Source organism: Drosophila navojoa, chromosome X (genome assembly GCF_054131105.1).
Source record: "Drosophila navojoa isolate 15081-1374.11 chromosome X, UAZ_NAV_1.0, whole genome shotgun sequence".
NCBI classification, from domain to species: Eukaryota; Metazoa; Arthropoda; class Insecta; order Diptera; family Drosophilidae; genus Drosophila; species Drosophila navojoa.
The window spans coordinates 14,513,769-14,532,986 of record NC_142895.1 but is presented as its reverse complement, the minus strand read 5'-3'; the positions used below and the strand labels follow the sequence as shown (position 1 = coordinate 14,532,986).

At 41.3% G+C, this 19,218-nt stretch overlaps 1 protein-coding gene across 1 annotated transcript; it reads right to left on the bottom strand.

Moving 5' to 3' along the window:
• Positions 1 to 750: 750 nt before the first annotated feature.
• Positions 751 to 2,035, bottom strand: LOC108655957 (uncharacterized). The gene is made up of 2 exons (XM_018107801.3): positions 1,759 to 2,035; positions 751 to 1,692 (listed from the first exon to the last, which is right to left on the bottom strand). Exon 2 carries the CDS (start codon positions 1,588 to 1,590, stop codon positions 979 to 981), a length of 612 nt encoding a protein of 203 aa, XP_017963290.1. The 5' UTR covers positions 1,591 to 1,692; positions 1,759 to 2,035; the 3' UTR covers positions 751 to 978.
• Positions 2,036 to 19,218: the final 17,183 nt, after the last annotated feature.

Here is a 19,218-nt window from a genome sequence, read left to right as displayed (position 1 = left end):
ATCAACCAAAATCAAGTTCTTCTCAATTACATTGCGATGTCTTGAATCTTTTGGGGTATTCGGCGCTCAAGTGCAGCACTTGACAACGCGATTAACTCGCTCGACCGTTGACTGCGACTGCGACTGCGACTCTGGTTGTGGCTGTGGCTGTGGCAATCTGCCCTCCTGCCCGTCAGATTGCAGTGATTGTTGTTTTAATTAACGAGCTCGGCTGAAAAATCAATTGGTTTCGCTCAGTCGCATTCGCAGTCAAGATCTTTCTTGAGCCAAGCTGCCCCACTTGAGCATTGGATTTCATCTCTACAGCCAGCTATGGAAGACATTGAATTGCTGTCGCTGCCGATGTTGTTGTTGCTGCTGCTGCTGCTGCTGCTGCTGCTGCTGCTCCAAATGTTTAATACACTTGCAATAAGTATTTGCTTTATGACTGCCGTTTGTTTTGGCTTCTTTATTAGCACAAATGAGCTCGCATTTGCTATTCGTGTAGTTACTTCATAAAGCCAAACATTCTCATAAACATGCCAAGCGAACAAGGCCCCGCAGCACCGCCTCCCCCATCGGCGAGCTGCTGGTAGCAAGGTTAGACAACTATGCACATACTTATTTGATTGAATGTAAACAGATCAAAAGATATGCGTACTTGAGCGAGCTTGGGATGAATACAAATTCAAACTCAAACTCAAGCTCAAATTCAAATACTTTGGCTGACTCGCGCTCGACTCGTACGATCAAGAATGATGCGATATTAGATTGGTAGTCTATAAGAAATTTATTAAACTATTGCAGATTTTCCCAATTTGATATATACTCAGAGCTTTATCCCGAAAAGTGTGCGAAATTTGGTAGTTGAGGGCCGAACCGAGGTGAATGGAATCAGAAGTGACCGTTGATAGCGATGCGCAGTTAGCTGTTACAGCGCATAGCGTTCGTGGCCAACAGCATCAGCATGGACGTCATGGTCTCTACGGCTCTACGATTCTAGGAGAAGCGCATGCACTTGGCCTTCTGGGTGTACGTGACGGCGCCATATTCCTCGACAATTTGGTCGATTGCGATCTTGTTGAGGTTCTCCAGGTAGAGGCGAGTCTTGCGCGATTGGATGATGTAGCTGATGACGTCGTGCATGTTGGTGAAGAAGAGGAAGCCGGCGGTGCCGCAGCTAAGGTCCAGATAGCGGAATCGATTCACGTCGCATGTGCAGCCATCGTAGAGGAAATAGATGAAGTCGCTGTTGTTGTGGAACCGGAACACCACATAATTGCCCCAGGGCGCCATGACAAAGACGCGTTCCGCACAGCGAAATCCGGCGCGCAGTAGCTTACAGATGCTATCGTAGCATCCATTCTCGGAGCCAACAACGGCCATCGTTTCCGGTATACGCAGCAGAGCCGGGTAATGATTGGGCTGTGCGCGGAGCACATCATGTGGCCCGGTGGAGTCGGGGCATGGATCCAATGGCTGTATCAGCTTCGGTTGCTCGGGGCACACGGGGCACTCTGGGACAACCGCCTGTGGTATTGCGACAATGGTTGGCTTCTTCTTCTTGCCCTTGCCCTTGCCCCCCTTGCCTTTGCCTTTGCCCTTTCCCATCTTACACGATTATCGCAAGAAACTGTATCGAAAACGTTGCCAGAACCTAAATGCTCCTTTCCATAATGTTCGGCGTCAGAACCCAAGAGAAATGTCTATTGCCTACGAGGGAAAAGTGAGGGAATTATTATCGCGTGTGAGGCAGCTGCAGCGGCTGCGGCGGCTCACCCGAAACTGGTTGAACGCGACGAACGAAAATTTATTTACTGAATTTGGTGAACAAATTTTGTAATTTGGAATTTTATTTTATATAATTTTTCTGACGTTGTGATTTTGTGTAACTTTTTACTATTTCAATTTTGGTGTATTTTTGCTTTTTCAACTGGATGCCGAAAAACGAGAATTTTTCAGGAAATTTATTTCCTATTTTTTTCCGAGAATTTTATTTTTGTTTGTACACATGCACAACCAGTTCTGATTCTGAAATAATGATCTGTGCCTTTAGGTAGACTGCCTCGAAAGGCGAATTTCCAGTGCCTACTTGGATGGAAACCGAAGTTTTGCCAAATTCCAGATTATCCAAGCAGGCCGAGAGTGTTCCGGGGCGAGTCTCGGTTGTGTTTTCTCCTGAAGTTGAATTCATTTCTCAGAGTTTTCATTACGTATGTATATATTGAATTGATTTCTTGGTTCCCTAATCAAATTCAAATTCAATTCAACTTGGCTGAGCCTGCGGCAGCATTCTAATTGATTTCGCTAGCTAAGGCCGTGCGATTGTTTGCTTTGAGCTGGCCGACTCGCGTCGGATGGCGGCGCATCAGGCTGCATGCTGAAGTGCAATTTAGTTGCCTGTCAAACTGATAACTCGCACAGTGTGGCAAGCGCGCGCATGCAAATGAGCAAATGACCAAACACGAAATGCCAATTAATTAAGCCGTTAGTCAAGGAGCTGCCGCGGCCTTCGCTGCTCCAAGACAAATTCTTGGGAAATCGAACGTGAAGCACGATTGCAAAAGGATCCTCTAGCAACGGCAACAACAACTGCCAGCTGACACGCTAGTGACATCAAACACCACACACATACACACACACACATAGAACGGCTGTGGGCAAATGCAAAAGTGAATGGCTGCCATAGCAATTAAAATCTGTTGGCGTTAAAGACCCTTGCCGCCGACCAAAATGAAAACAACAACAAACTGTGAAAAAGCATAAAAATAATTAATTGAAATCACTTGCTGCAGGAATAGCCGACTGGAAAGAATTCCAGATTTATGTTGAAGCGACGACGATTAAATACTCTAGAAATATTTAATAAATATTTATATGAGCTCTTCAATCTTGTTGAACTCTAAACAAGATAAAATGACTTTATAATTATATTTTTAAAATATTACTCATATTATATTTATTAATATATAAGTATTACATTTATTATACTGGCTTGGATTATATTTAAATAATATATTTTTCTTCTATCCAATGAACCACATTTTGTTGATATTAAATTATTATTTTGATTACAATATAAAATATATATAGCCATAAAATAAATTGGGAATATTTTGTTTCTTAGGCCTAGGCCAAAACTAAAGTAACTTACTCATGCATAGGACCGATAAGTCGTTACACATTTCCTATAGATATTTGATTAGCCATTCATAGAGTATATACAAGCAAGGAACCTGTTGCATATGGGTTCGCTCCTAACTACAATATGAAATATTGAACATGCAAATCTGCGCACAATGGCGAAAAATTATTTATTCAATTACCTATGCGCAATTACCGAATAGCTGCTTGACGCCGCCGCCGCACAGTGGTGCGAAAGCGATTTGTAGGTAATTATGTTCAAATAAATGCGAGCAACAAAATAATACAACTTAAGTTTTAATAGAAAATGTAACAGAAATATTGATTTTAGTCCAAGCTGAACTTAATTATTATTATTATTATTATATAAACAATGGTAAATATGATTAATATTTTATGATAATATATATTCTATTATTCTAACATTTTTCTTATTCTTCTCAATACTTATAATTTTTAATATATAAACAAAATATTAATAGAATAAATATTTTTATATTTAGCATTTTTATTATTTTTGTCAATATTCAAATATTTGCAAGCAAATTTTTGGTCAATATATATATATTCAAATATTTGCATACATAAGAAAAATATTAACAAAATATATTATATTATTTTAAGACTTTTTCTATTATTCTCAATATTTCAAAATTAATAAATATATATTATTTCCACATTTTTCTTCTTCTGTTAAATACTCAAATATTTAGTTTTTTTTTTTCCAATATTCAAGTATTTACATATTCCAACTGTTTTTCGTCATTATGATTATTAATTTAAATTAAAATATTTTAAATTATTTCCGCAATTTTCCTATTCTTCTCTATATTTAAATATTTGCATACATAATTAAAATATCAGCCAAATATATATTATATTGCTCCCACATTTTTCGTATTCGATAATTTCCTTACATTTTGGCCAATTGTTTCAACTGTCTTTCGCAACATGCAAAAACTTCCTCGACTCTAACTTATTGCCACGAAATGTTGCCGCTACATGGCCCGCTGTTTATATGGCCTCAGCCATATTTCTGCAGCTGACATAACTGTTAAAAAGTATTGGCTCTCCTAGGAGTTTTACGGTCTGTGATTTCAGGCTTTCCCCAGCGGCCTGTCCCACTGTGCAGGGGCAAGTGCCTGGCTGCCAATGGGATGGTGCAAGCTCAACTGGGCGCCAATCCAAGATCCAATCCCACATCCAATCGCTGACTAAGCCCCGAAACGTGGCTCAAACGGGGTCCGCAACTCGTCTAGACGAATCGGCATTTGCTCGCGGCTCGCTCTGGGCTGCCGGCGTTAATGTTTTTATGGCTGTCCGATTTGGTTTTGGTAATTTCTTATGCACAATTTGCATCATTAATTTGTTGAATCAGGAGGCAATTGGCTGGTGGCTGGTGGCTAGTGGCTGCTGGCGAGTGGCGACGGCCTGGCGATAGTGAGCCATGGTCAGCAGTTGTATGTGTAAGCGCATCTTGCCTACGACCGGAAAAGTCAGCAGCCAGATGCCACCGGCCAGGAATAAGCGGCGGCTCAGCTTGCCACACAACCTGCGCGCCCAACCACAGGCAGCTCGCATTGCAGCATCGCGCTTGCAGCAGAGCCAGACATGTGCAAATATTAACTGAGCAGCCGTGTAGATGCCATTGGCGTCGTCTTGGTGCCCCATCTTCAGCTGGCAGTCGGCAACGACAGCGCACCGAAAGCAGAAAGCCACAGCAGCTGCAATGACAATGCAGCCAGGTTTCTTCGCTGGATCTTTCGCTTCCGCCAGGTCGCTTGGGGTCTGCTCGCTGGCTGTTGTCGACGTCGCGTTGGCTTGTTCAACTGAAATTTGATTGCTTCATCTTCAACTTGATGCTGCCAGTTGCATAGAGCTTAGCTAATAGGCCAGCATCAGACGACGCCTCGCTCAAGCCACGAGTCTCGTATATATACATATATTTTGCGGTCTCCGTGTTTATTTTACTATGGCTGAAGCGGCACTTGCCCATGAGTAGGACTCCAGCTCCGACTCCCCCATATTCCTCTCTAAATATGCGACTCCCAGCCTCATTATGTAAGCTCTCGCTGTTGCAGTCGCCGCCGCCGTCGCCGTCGCCGTCGCAGTTGGCGGTCGTAAATCCAGGTCATTGCAATGTGGGAGTCAAAGTGTATAAATATCAGACTTCCCTTTGAATGCTGCAGAGAATCGATGCGGCAATATATGCGCTTATTTGGACAAGTGTTTACTCTATGGACTAATTGATTGACAAACATTCCGCGTATTTGCGAGTGGAAAAGAGAAAATAGGAAATGGAAAAATTATTTTTGACGTGTAAACAAAAGCCAACTTAGTTAAAGAATTAAAGCAATACAAAGATAAATAAAGTAAAAGATAAAAAGAGAAAAAGAAAATATAAAAAAAAAATAGAAGAAAAAAAAATATAAAATATAAAGAAAAGGAAAATAGAATATAATAAAAATAGAAAGAGAAAAAGAGAAAAAGAAAATAAAATAAAGAAAAAAAAAAAAAAGAAAAAAAAAAAGAAAAAATAGAAAAGAGAAAAGTTGGGGATAAAATAGAAATAAAGATAAATATAAAATATCAAAATATAAAATATAACAATATAACATTATAATTAACTATAAAATCTAAAATATAAAATATAAAATATAAAATACAAAATACAAAATCAAAATATAAAATATAAAATACAAAATATAAATTACAAAATATAAAATACTTAAACAATATTAATAACAAGCAAGGCTAGATCATAATCTTAATAAGGAATATTTTGAGTTTTATGGTTCTAGCCCCTCTTTATTCTACCGCTTACCTGCATTTGCACTGAGCTTTTATATGCTGAATTCAAGTTTTTAATTAGTTCTGGCCATAAAAAGTGCTTATAAAATAGATTTATAGTTTCAAGTAAACTCTACTGACATTCAAAACAATTCAATTAGAAGTAACGCATTCTCTTCTTCTTTAAGCAAGCAAATTAAGACACTCGAGTTACATTCCCCTGTCTCCTTACCGCTCTTCGAGTCTTTTTCTATATTTCTGTCATATTTCATTTGCTCAGACTCTAACTTGTTCACGTTGTCTTCGCTCAGCTTTTAGCAGATACTCGCACCTTTCAGAGCTTTAAGCTTAACGAGACACAGCTAAAAAGCAGCTGCTGAATAAGTTAATGCTAAGCTTTACGCAGGGGAAATGCCAACGTGTTTATGTGTATGTGCGTGTATGTTTCTGTCCTGTTCTATTCGAGCCTCTCTTTCTATGGGCATATCTCTGTCTCTCTCCCCTTACATACTCACTGTCCACGTCTCGTTGAACTTGTTTCAATTGCTGCGATAAGAGCATTCGCACTGCCGCAACCAAAAACAGTTGCTCCCATTGGCAAGCGGCGATGATGGAAGTGTGCAGGAGCACGCAGGGATGTGCAGGGTGCGCCGGATGGGAAACACTTAACGAGCTGCTCATGCCCATCATTGCGGCGACACATTGCCAAATACTTGCACCAAACTGGAGCAGTCAACTAACCAACCAGCCAGCCAGGCAGGCAGGCAGCCAGGCAGCGCCGTGGAGTCTGTGCCCTGCCTCAAATATAGAAACGGAGTCATTGGGTCAGGACAGCGCGAAAGCGAACGCTCCGAAGGACACAACCCATTCGAGTGCTCGCGACCCACTGGCAGGCATCAAACAACAAAAAAAAAAAAAAAAAACGAAAATAAATAAAATAAAAATAATAATATGGCAAACGCTGGCGCCAACATTTATATTGCAGCCATCGAGTGGGCAACGGAACAGCCAGGGATGCCGGAGATGCAGGCAGGCACAGGTGAGCGAGCGGACGTATTTTGTTAGCCAGTAGCTGCTCGACTGCAGCAGGTAGCAAAATATGCGAAATGCAAAGCGCGTTTGCACGCAAATCAAACATCCCCACCGTTATATATAAATACATATATATATATACATACATATATGTATTTTTTTGTATTTATTTGGGTTTTTGCCCAGCTAAAAACTGAATGGCATATTAAAAAAGTTTCAAGTGGCTGGCGGAGTGGCTGAGTGGTGGGGTGGTGGGGGTTGTGTCCAAAAGTATTGAAGGTAGCCAAGCCGCTTGCTCGCCATACGCACGACGCTCGCCTTGAGCACGCCTAATCCTAATCCCAATTCAAACGCCACCCGCACCAAATTGTATCTTTAAGTTGGCATCGCATAGCCTTGTATGTGTATCTATCTGTGTGTGCTGCTTCTTTTTTGTTTTTGTTTTTTTTTTTTTTTTTTTTTGGGTCTCGCCGTTTTACGAGTTTCCTGTTCAATGAAGTTGCACGTGGATGGCTAAAGAATTGTTTGTTGTCGTTACGCAGCATCAGCTCTACATACATAATGTAGGTCCTGCAGTCGACCAGCGTCCTGGCCTAGCTAGCTAGCATACCAGACCCAGACCCAGACCCAGGCCGAGGCGTGCCCCTTGAAGTTGGAGAAATGTAAGCATCTGCTAATGGAAAATATACATAAGTCTATAGGGCAGAGGGCATTCGCCAGGCAGAGCCCTACGCCCCCGACCCTGGCCAGGTCAGCAGAATTTTGGCAACAATCAGCTGGGCAAATGCCTAAGCCAAATTTGAGATATGCGAAGCTTTAATTTGCCTATAGAGAGTGAAAGCGAAAGGGAGTGGGAGCGGGAGAGGGGGAGAGTGAGTGGGACTTATCTCACTGCATTACCAAGTTAAGTTGAATGAAATTTGTATTTGATTGTAAAAAGGATTTCAGCTCCGACCGAATCGAACTGAACTGAATCAGCTGCCTGACTCTAAGCAGCTTTGGCCACACCACGAATTAAGCCCACAAAGCGAGTTTTGAGAGTGAAACACAGACAATTTGCAGTATATTCGGTGAATTTAATGACAATGCAAACCGCAGACAAATTGTATTCTGGCTGGCAATTGTATTGACGTCATCTTCGATTTGTTGCCGTCAACCGAATTTGGCAAATCGCTCCAATTGATGGCACAGCCACAAGTGCCGCGTCGAGCAATAAACTACTCAAAGGCTTTGCCCGAATGCCGAGAGCCGTGAGCGGGGAGCGGGAAGCTGAAAGCAACAAGCTAAATAAATATAGCACTCGAAATATTGAAAGAAACCCAGACGAAGACGGTGGGTAGCCCAAAAGCAGCACGACTGCAAGATACCCTGTTGTATGTGGGCCATTGTGCTCAGACTTTGACTGCTTAAAGCGGAACTGATAGAGGCTGAGCTGTGTCGCTTTAGCTCACTCGCCTGTGCTTCTATGTCAAGCTAAGCTACCTTATCATACGCCAGCTTATAGGGTATTCAATGTGTCTACATGTACAAATAAATGATAAAAGATGCCAAATTGCCACCATTTTGCCTTTAGAATAAAGCAAAAATCACAACGCACAGAAACAAACTGAGCGACAAACGCGGACAATGCACGACAACAAAATACCCTAGCAACAAATATTAGGAGGAAAAAAAAGTCAGAAAAATCATAATCATAAATCACAATCATAATCTAGGCCTATGCATATATACAAAATGGAGTTCATCTAGCGCTAGACTCAGGCACATAAGACCCCACGTATATCCAAGTTAAGACAGGGTATGACGACACAGGAAAATGATTGGAAAGTTGGCATCACTTGACGATTTCTTTGCATGCAATTTACCAGTACGCAGTGTACTCTCCCCCTCTTTCTCTCTCTCTCTCCCTCTCTCTCTGTGTTATTTTAGGCGCAAATCCGTTGATGCGTAGAAATGCGCATAAGAAATATGCAAACATTTAGCTCACACACTCAAATAAACAAACATGGCGCCAGGCGCTGAACGAATGCCAAATGTGAGCCCAAAACGCGAACAAACATGACGAAATGGGAGCCAAGGCCAAGGCTGACGGGCGTAAACATATCAATGGCAATGCCGCCGTGGGACCCATATCACTAGCCGCCCATCAGAATACCAAAGAAGGCAAGCTTCTAGTCATCCCCTTCCCCCTCCACTCCGCCCATCAGGCCACCATTCTTCGGCCGCCTCTCTAGCCACGCCCCAGCCAGTCCAATACAGGTGTTGATGATAAAGCGATTTGCGAATTCGCCAAACTGCGTGTCTCAGCGCTAAAGCGAATGCTCCGCAATGACCCGAAATCCTCACGTGCAGTGCGTTAGCATCTTTTTCCCTCGTTTTGCTTGTTTTGCTGGTCAGTGGGCAGTGCGCGTGCCGGGTGGGGCGGGGCGGTGTTGGTCCGGGCGCTCAATACAGAGCCAAAAGAGTGCGCCCCCGGCTGAGCTGGGCAAAAAAAAATACATATATATACAGAGGTAAGCAAAAATTGTTTGTACCCGGCCGATCCGGCGGCCATTCCGGCAGGTGGTGCTGAAGAGATAGCTGGCTGCCTGGTGGTGCAGGCGGCGGTGGCATAGCTGAGGCCAGAGGCGGCAAACGCACTGAATGACACGAGGATGAGCGAAGCACTCCTCAAGCTGTGCGTGTGTGTGTGTGTGTGTGTGTGTGTGTGTGTGTGTGTGTCAGTGTGTGCACAAAGGAGACACGCCTACTTCTGACTGCACGCCTGGCCTGGCAATAACTTGGCTCTTTGCAAAAGCGAAACCAAAACCGAAACAGAAGAAGCAAACAGCGCCAAAAGGCTCGCTGTGGAGCGCACAGTGGTGCGCGGTTGATGAAATTGAGTTGAGCTAAAGTTGGATTTGCAATGAATATATTGCAAGAGAGTTCCTTTTGATGCGAGTTAAATCGAAACCAACGAAGACAGCAGCGCCACAGGACTGCCTTAAAGCGCACAGTGGGGCAAAGTTGATTAAATTTATTTCAAGTTGCATTCACAATAGAAAATATAAAACGAGAAGTGTTTTTTGTTGAAATTCGAAACGAAACAGGCGAAGCCAACTGTGCTAAAGGAGCTGCCTGAGGCGCACAGTGGTGCCAAGTTGATGAAGTTGATATAGATTATGTATAGCCTCAATGTTCCATTTTGATGAATATTAAATTGAGAGAGAATGTCCTCAAAGGGCATTCTAGTGCGCACAGTGGTGCAAAGCTGATGAATTTTAGTTGAAGTAAAGCTAAGAATACATATTCGTGACAGTGGAATTACCCTTAAAGGTAGGCCATAATGCACAGTGGTACACAGTTGATGAAATATAATATGGGTAAATTAAATTTTCGAAGTACGCTCTGAGGCAGTTCATTTTGAGGGAAACCTCATAAAAGGATGGTGCAAGGCTTAAGGAATTTTTGAGCTGGCTTTACATATATAAATATCTTTGACAATGCTTGCCCGAATCTTAGTTCCTGTAGCGCACAGTGGTGCAATATTTGCAATGTTTACTTTTGGCAGTTAACAAATAAAATCATTCAGTCATTCATTCATATCAGACTTTGCTCCACTGTGCCCCGCCCCAGCTGGATTTGGCCCATTTCAAGCGATGTGACATTGGCAACAGCTTCAATGTCATTTAGCCTGGCAAACGTTTACAGCTAATGTGTAATTAGGCAGCCAGGCCAACAACCACTTGAGCCGCCTGTAATGATATCCTGTGCTGCTTCCTGATTCGCAACAATGCCCAGCTCGCGCCCGCCCACGCCCACACGCACGCCCACACTCCGGCTCTCTGCCAGCCCAGGCAGCACCCACTAAGCAGGTATGTCTCGAAATTTTGGCTGTGTAACGCCCGCATGGCTGCCAACACTTAGGGCAGGCGGCTCAATTATTTATAACATGGTATTATTATCACGCATACGCCGGGTAGCCCACATAGAGCCAGCGCCTGGCCGTGCGATCTGATTGATGCAGACCATTTGACAATGTCGCCACCCTTGGCTTCGCATTTTGCTGTCACGGATAAAAAGCGAAAGAGACCGGCAGAGAGAGAGAGAGAGAGTAAGAGAGAGGGAAAATTGGCAGACGCCTGGCTGCCATGCCGTTGCACATTAATCATACGCCGCGTATGTCGCCAGACAGCTGATAAATGGAATGCAACTTAGCTAGCGCAAAATGCAACGGCTGCTAACGCGCGCGCCATTTCCGGTGATGGCAACCCACTTTCCAAGCGATAAACTACAGCGCCTTCTTAGAAAACAATTTGCCAAATGGCAAACCCAAGCAGTCGTCCAGGCTACCCATAGCCAATGGCTCCACTGCAATACGTTCATTATTATGCATACGATTATTGTTGCTGTGAAAGCTATGCAGAAATGTAAGCATTTTTGTTGAAATTCCTTTGCCTTGTCACACTCGAATCTGTGCCAGAGCTCAATGCTGTTCGTTTCCCATAGAGACTAGAGAAATTGTCATGACTTTTCTATTTATTAGGTTAGATTTGTTTCAGGGCAAGGCTACTCCATTGCCTGACTAGAAAATACACTGAATTCAATTTGAAAATATTTTTCATTTGATAGGATTAAGGTATGGCGGTTATTTACCCTAAACAAAATTTCGGAATGCTTTAACATTGCCCTGATCAATCGTATTAAAATAATAAATTTATGTAAAAATCGTATTAAAATAATAAATTTATGTAAAAAAAATTTATTAAATTGATTAATAAAAAAAAGTTTTCTGTATAAAAATTGGCTTTAGTTAAATTTGAAAAAAAATATATAATATTATTGAGATAATATAATTGAATAAATAAATATATGTAAAAAATAAATATCAGAATTAAATATGGATATTATATTAGAATAGATTTAGGTTAAAAATTTATTTAATATATTAAAATCAAAAAGTATATATATTAAATAAATCATGTATATAGTAAAAAAAATAAATAAAAAAAAAATAATAATAATAATAATAAAAAATTATGTTAAAATATATTAAGGTTACAATATATGTGTTTAATTTATTAAAATTAAAAAAATATATATTAAATAAATAAATAAATATATTTAATAAAAAAAAAAAAAAAAATATCCCAATTAAATTTAATAATGCTTTCTAGTTACATTGCTTATGTATAAATTATAATAAAATTAATTTATGTTGAAAACAAAAATAAATGAAAATCAAAGTATTTGTTGTTTATATTATTTATATTGTATGAGGTTCAATTGCCTGAGTAGAAAATAGACTGAATTTAATATAGCATTCATATAGATATCAGCCTTAACATATTTCCCTTAACTACCTCAACTGATCTCGGCTTGGTTACAGAATCTCTGCCTCAGCTGGCATACCCTTTTGGCCAATGGCAACTGAGTGCTTGCTGGCCCAATTTGTCCGTCTGTGTGGGCAGACATGAATAGTTTTTGACAAGCTTTATATGAATTTGATAGATAACTGAATGCAGTTTTCTTTTGCTTTACAATGTGAAATATGCACTCATAAATTGAATTCCACTGCAAACCTTTGACGCATCCACATACATATGTATATTCCCTTTGATCACATATTCCTTTTCGATGCATTGCAGCTAACAGAGATGCAGTGATTTTTTGGCTTTAGCTTTGACAGACGGCGGTCAGCCGCCGGCTGCCTTAGGGATGAGATGGATGGAGTGTGCGTCCTCGCTGCTGTTCATCGGGTTGCCCAATAGACAACTGGCTGCATTTCAAATGACAGAGCCAGACACGGAGAGCGAGAGTCAATGCCAATGCAAATGCCACGGCAACTAATTAGAGTCGGCTGAGACAGCGCTGCACAAAGTCAAAGTAACTCGAAGCTCAGCACTCGAGACTGCCAGGCAACAGCTGAATCTTGCGAGAGCCATGTGTGTGTGTGTGTGCGCGTGTGTGTGTGCAGCTGACATATGAAGACCGCATACATGCGTATCACATATGCCCCGCCCGTCCACAGTGGCTGTCTTGCCACGCCCATCTGTACACGTGCCCACGTGTCTAACTACATGATGTTATTAGCGTTAATTGCGCCTAAGTGGATTAGGTAGATTTTATGAGTTGAAGCCGCGCGCTCTCTCCCTCTCCATCTCTCTCTGTCTCTTTCTCTCTCGTGCGCGCTTTCGCAAGCCATCAAACCAAAGCCTCACTACCAAGGACTCGCAGCAAGCAGCAGATGAACAACAACAACAGCAATAGGCAATGGGCAACATTGTTGCTTGGCTGGCTGGCTGTCTGTCTGTCCGCATGTCTGGCTGTCTGCTGGTTATGACAGGCCCCAACAACAACGACAGCCGTTTTCTGATGTCGTTGACAGCGCTCGCAGCGTCCACAGCCCACAGGTGTTGCCTGTACAGGTGATGATGAATGCTGAGACACCAGCAACGCGTCATTAATGCTGCTGCTGCTGTTGTTGTTGCTGTTGTTGTTGCTGTTGCTCGTGTTGCCTGTGGTACTTCCTCTGTGTTGTTAGCGCTGTTTAGCTTGTGACATTGACGACATGTCTACGATTTCCATGACGCTTCCGTTTCCGTAGGCTCACACACACAAACACACACACGCACACTCACACAAGCATAGGCGCGAATCTAGGACACGTGCCCGTTTAACTGCCTTCGCCGAATCCGCGTCTCAGTCTCGGTCGGCTGCACGATGTGTTTAACGGTATGCTTTGAATGCATTATAAATAGCTTTTGATATTTTACGTTTAATTTGGCAATAATTAATTGAATGCCCGGCCAACAGTCACGGCATTTTGTGCGTTTATTTCTATTTCGGGCCAAGTTCTAGTCGGCTTTAACTCCAGCCCAAGTCTCTGCTCGCATGACACCCAGCCATCTATGTAGCTGGCTGTCTGGCATGCCTGCGTATGTCTAGATGATGTGTGTGAGTGTGTGTGTGTATGTGTGCGTGTGTGTGTTTGTAAGCTGGTGCGTGCCGCCATTAACTGCCGCTGTGATTTCCCATTTTTTTCAGCTGCCAGCTGCGAGCACACACACATTTCGGGAGCAATTGCTTTCAATTTGGATTTGAAATTTGGATTTCGCTGTCGCATTTGGCTTAAATACCCTGTAATCAGTTGAACCTTGAAGGTGTGTATACATAATGCGGGATTATTGAGCAGAATATGTAAAACGAGAGCGAGCTGCTTAAGAAGTTGGCTTATTTATGTTCATACTTAATATGAGTAGCATAAATATCAGAGAAGGGCTGCTCGACTAGTAGATACCCAGCAGCACTTTCAATATATATTGAACGATTTAGCTTAGAAAACATATATGTGAAAATATATTTCATTTTAGACAACTGAATGTAGATATTAGGCAGAGTACGTCTATTTTTTAGAGAGCTGGCAGCACTACTCCATTTGGTGGCTAACTTAACTGATAGCGACTTTTTCTTGAATTTGCTTCATCATTTCAATCTGGATCTGAGCACCAAGTGGGAGGAGTTACCTTTGCCACGCGATGTCCTCGCATTGCCATCGAGCTACTCATTCAGTGGACCTCGCCAGGGAATCTCTGCATTTCTGTGCACCTGCCAGTCATATTTACTCTCTCGCTTCTGGATCTACGCCAAATACAAATCGCGACTGTGGCCCACTCGTGGGAGCATTGGAGATGCGCAAATGCTCTGAGGCTATAATTCTTGCAAAAGTGCGAAGTATATTTATTTGAGTTGACAGTAATTCGACAGTTTTATTAATGGCAGCGCTTAAAATGATTAGGAATTGTTTATATAGAATTTTGACTGAAGCCCAAGTGCCCTATACACAGCACACAGCTGCGATATATATTTTGTAATGATATTTATTTTGTGAAGCAGCTAACAATTGCGCTACTTATAAGTTCTCTTAATTTTAATCGCTCCTTTCTCCACCATTTCTATTCATATTCCCCTTTTTCTGTGTTCCATATATATATTTTCCTTTTATTTTATTTTCTATTCATGTATGAAATTTTCACAGATTAAGCTAAACTGAAATTAATTGGATTTATCTTTTGGGCATACAGGGCTTTTCACATTCGACAGACCCATCTGACAGCCCTATAACTTGTGAAAGAAACGATCACAACACGCCGTATACGTTCAAGGAGGGACTTGAGATATATCATATTCAAAATGTTATGTAAGTAATTCCACTTGAGCCAATATAATTGTTATGGAAACCTTCTGTTTTTCTATGATATAAAAATAAAATAATAATAAATAAATAAAGTATGGGTCCATCGAATATAGATAGCGCTGTATATATATCTATTTCTCTTAGGAAAAGCAAGTGTTGTAAATTTCAACTGAAGTAGAATGAAGGTAAATAAGAAAAAATAAACTTTTATTTATTTATTTATTTGTTTATTTATTTTTATTTATTTATTTATTTTTTATTTGTTTATTGATCAATTAATTTATTCATTTATTTATTTATTTATTTATTTATTTATTCATTTATTTATTTACTTATTTTTTTATTTATTTATTTATTTATTTTTTTGTTTTTTTATTTATTATTCATTTATATATTTATTTATTAGTTAATTTATTTACTTATTAATTCATTTATTTATTTACTCATTTATTTATTTTTTATTTATTTATTTACACATTTATTTATTTATATATTTATTTATTAATTAATTTATTTACTTATTTTTTATTTATTTATTTACTCATTTATTTATTTACACATGTATTTATTTATCTATTATTTATTATTTAATTATTAATTCCATGGCTACAGCTTAAAGCCAATTAAACAAATATTTTTAATTCTTTAATGATTGAAGTCGTAGTTGCACAAAAGGCTGGACATTTTTCAACAATATTTTTTGAATAATTACAAATTGTAAATACATAACTTTTACCTGGACGGATTGTTCCAATTTATTTAATATATGTAATATAAATACTTTTCTGATGGATTTCATAAGAAGGGAAATCCTTATTGAATCATTCATATTTGTGGATTGAAGTATGCAATACTCGCACATCGACATCAGATTCTTACAAGTCTTAAGCCAACTCCACAGCCACCAAGTAGCTGCTGCTAAGACTTTCGACAGGACTACGACACAGTTAACTGCACTATGACAGCAATGTGGCATAAAGTCTGAGATGAATTTCGCCTGCCGTCAGGTGAGACGAGCTCGGGCTCGGCATTGTTGTAGAGGTGAGAGAGAGGCTTGTGTGCAAAGGAAGCCACACGAATGTCTTATTATTCTCAGTGCCTGGCAGTGCTGGCATTTATTGATCCCGGCCTTGTGCTGGAATTGTTGACCAGAGTTTTTGGTCGGGCTGAGCCTCGATGGCTGTCAATGGGTTGGAGCGGAGCCAAAGGTACGATGCTTGCGATGCACGCTGCCAAAATGGTGGCCCAATTCGATTGGCAACAAAATCAGTGGAGTAACTGTGCGCCGTGGCGCCGTTTCCTGTTGTTGCATGCCGCACATTACGTATACGCAGCGTGGACTGCACCCTTTCATAAATAGCGCAGCAATCGCCAACTGGCAACTGCCAACTGGCAACTGGCGACTGGTCGATGATGATTCCTCCTCGTACTCTACCCACATGGCCCGCCACAGTTGAGCGAGCCGAACGTCTGTGCGTCGTCGCCTTTGTTTGTGCGCTTATTATTAGCCATTAGCTTTTGTTGCCTGCAACATTGATAAACAACTCTTGATTGAAAACTAACAAAACGCATGGCTCACTGCATACTCCGCACAATCCAGCGACCGACCCTGTCAGTCCCCCTTAGCCACTGCTATCCCAGCGCACAGATGGCATCCATTGTGCAGCAGATTACGGAAAACAATGTAGGCGTCTAAATATTTTACGTGGCGTGGCCCAAGCAATGTGGCACATAGTAGAGATAGGGGCGGGGCAGGGCGGGGCAGGGCGGGGCGGTACGGTTCTGTAGGGGCAGCCAATTTATGACGCAGAGCAGCACTTGGAGATGGCCAGGCAATGCGACTGCCTACAGGCCCATTCCCCAGGCAACTAATCGGCTTTGCCGCCTAACCATGCAGCGTAGCATTTATGCAAGTATGTGTGGGCGTGTGTGTGTGTGTGTGTGCGTATGTGTTATGCATTCCATTGACAACTAGCTGCAAATACAATATGAAGCTGCTCTAGCAGCCAGCGAGCGCTGCCCATATTTCAGTTCATGTGCGCGCTTTTGATTTACTCCTGTCTTGGTGTGTGCATGTGTGTGTGTGTGTGTGTGTGTGTGCGTTTGTCTGCTGTCTAATATGACAGGACATGCTTCAATTCTTTGGAAACTTATTTATAGCTGTGACATACGTAAGGTCAACTGCAGCTCAGCGAGCAACGCTTGCATGCGGGAAGCAGCCTGCATACCTTGTGGTTATTTATATTGTGTATATATTTTTAATTCTATACTTAAATTTGATAGTCTAAGGTATATACATTTATTGCAGAGATTATCTAGTCAAATACAAACAGAATATTATTTTATGTAATTTAAAGTTAACTATTTGAATCGTTTTATTTATTACATTTAATATTTGTAATAGTTACATGTAATGTTGGCTAATAGTTGTTGACAGTGATGGATTGACCTTGGGGCTTCAGTGACATTGAGGATTCAGTGACCTTACGGTTCCAATGACCTTACGGTTCCAATGACCTTACGGTTCCAATGATCTTGAGAGTTCAGTGACCTTGAGGATTGAGTGACCTTGAGAGTTCAGTGACCTTGAGAACTCAGTGACCTTGGATGGAAAGAGAGAAGGGTAAGATGAGAGAAGGATATGTTGAGAGAGGGATATGGTAAAGAGTGAGGAGAAGACGGAGAGGGCTAATTCGACTCAGCTCGTCACCCTGATCAAGAATATATGTATATACTTTTTGGGGTCTACCACGTATCCTTCTGCCTGTTATATAGCTTTAATAAAACCATTTTACCTTGATTTTCCATTGAAAATGGGTTCAGGATATAAAAATATATAATCCTCCAAAAGGGGGCGTGATAAGTTCGCGCAAATTGAGAGCTGCCAGATATATAACATTAATTTCTGTCCGAATGGCCCGGCAGCCAGATTCCTATGTGGTTTATATAAAAGATGAGCCTAAGAAATAACTTGCAATTAAAGCGCCTGTAATTAATTACAGCGGATTTGCTTAAAATTTCATCGAGAATATATTATATGAGACGAATTTGCGAAATTATTCCTTTTGCTCTCAAAAATGTAATTCATCTTAATGAAATTAGACATGGACGAGCCTAACTAAAATATTTAAAATCTACTCTTCCCTTCTGCTCGCCCGATAAGAATGCCAAATGTTTGCTTTCCTAATAGGTTTCGGTGTGAGTGGCCGGCTGAGCTCAGCTGCCATATCCCCAAGGCTTTAAGAAGTTACGAGTATTTGGCCATGCCCGACAGCTGAGCAGTTTAGCCTGATTTGTTTGCGATGCGATGGCCAATTAACAGCTGTGATTGGGCATAATTAAAATAATTTACGGCATATTAAATATGAGCTCGCATTTGCAACTTAAGCCAGCTATGCATTGCATTGACCCAACAGCCGTGCTCCATTCGCCAGGCAGCATACGAATTTGTCACTGTGGGATTATGCAAACATATACATATCATATATGTATATGTATATATGTATGTGTGTGCTACTCTATTTATTGTATGCACAAATAGAAATCTATATAAAATATGCAATATGCATTTAGTTGGACACGTTTTGTAAAGTTTTCCTGCTGCTCCTGCTCCTGCTGCTGCTGCTGCAACTGTTTATGCTCAGTTAAAGATGCTGTCAAATATTTTCATTGTCTCGACAGGGGACAGAAATGAAAACAGAAGCTAAAATTGAAATGTAGACGACATATATGAGCGCGCGTGTGTGTGTGTGTGTGTGTGTGTGTGTGCGGGAGACTGCTGTATTGGGCGTGTGCTGCGAAATCCCCTGGCGAGTGCAAAAGCTTAAGATTATGCAAATCGAAGTACAGTATGCAAAATGCAACAAAAGCCAAACAAGCAAACAGACAGCCATGATGCGAATGAGAATGAGGACGAGACTGGGAACGAGATGAGAGCAAAGCCTGATGAACATGGCCTGGGTCTGGGCCAGCGCTGGGCTGGGGGGGGGGGATGGATGGAGCTTGGCTCGGTTTGGTTAGAGTATGGGGCATGTGCAAACACTTTGTGCTGGCTAACGGCACGAATATTGAGTCTGCCGGAGTCGCAACAAACCGCC

Coding starts and splice junctions, on each gene's coding strand:
- LOC108655957 (XM_018107801.3), bottom strand. CDS start 1,590: ATGGGAAAGGGCAAAGGCAAAGGCAAGGGGGGCAAGGGCAAGGGCAAG.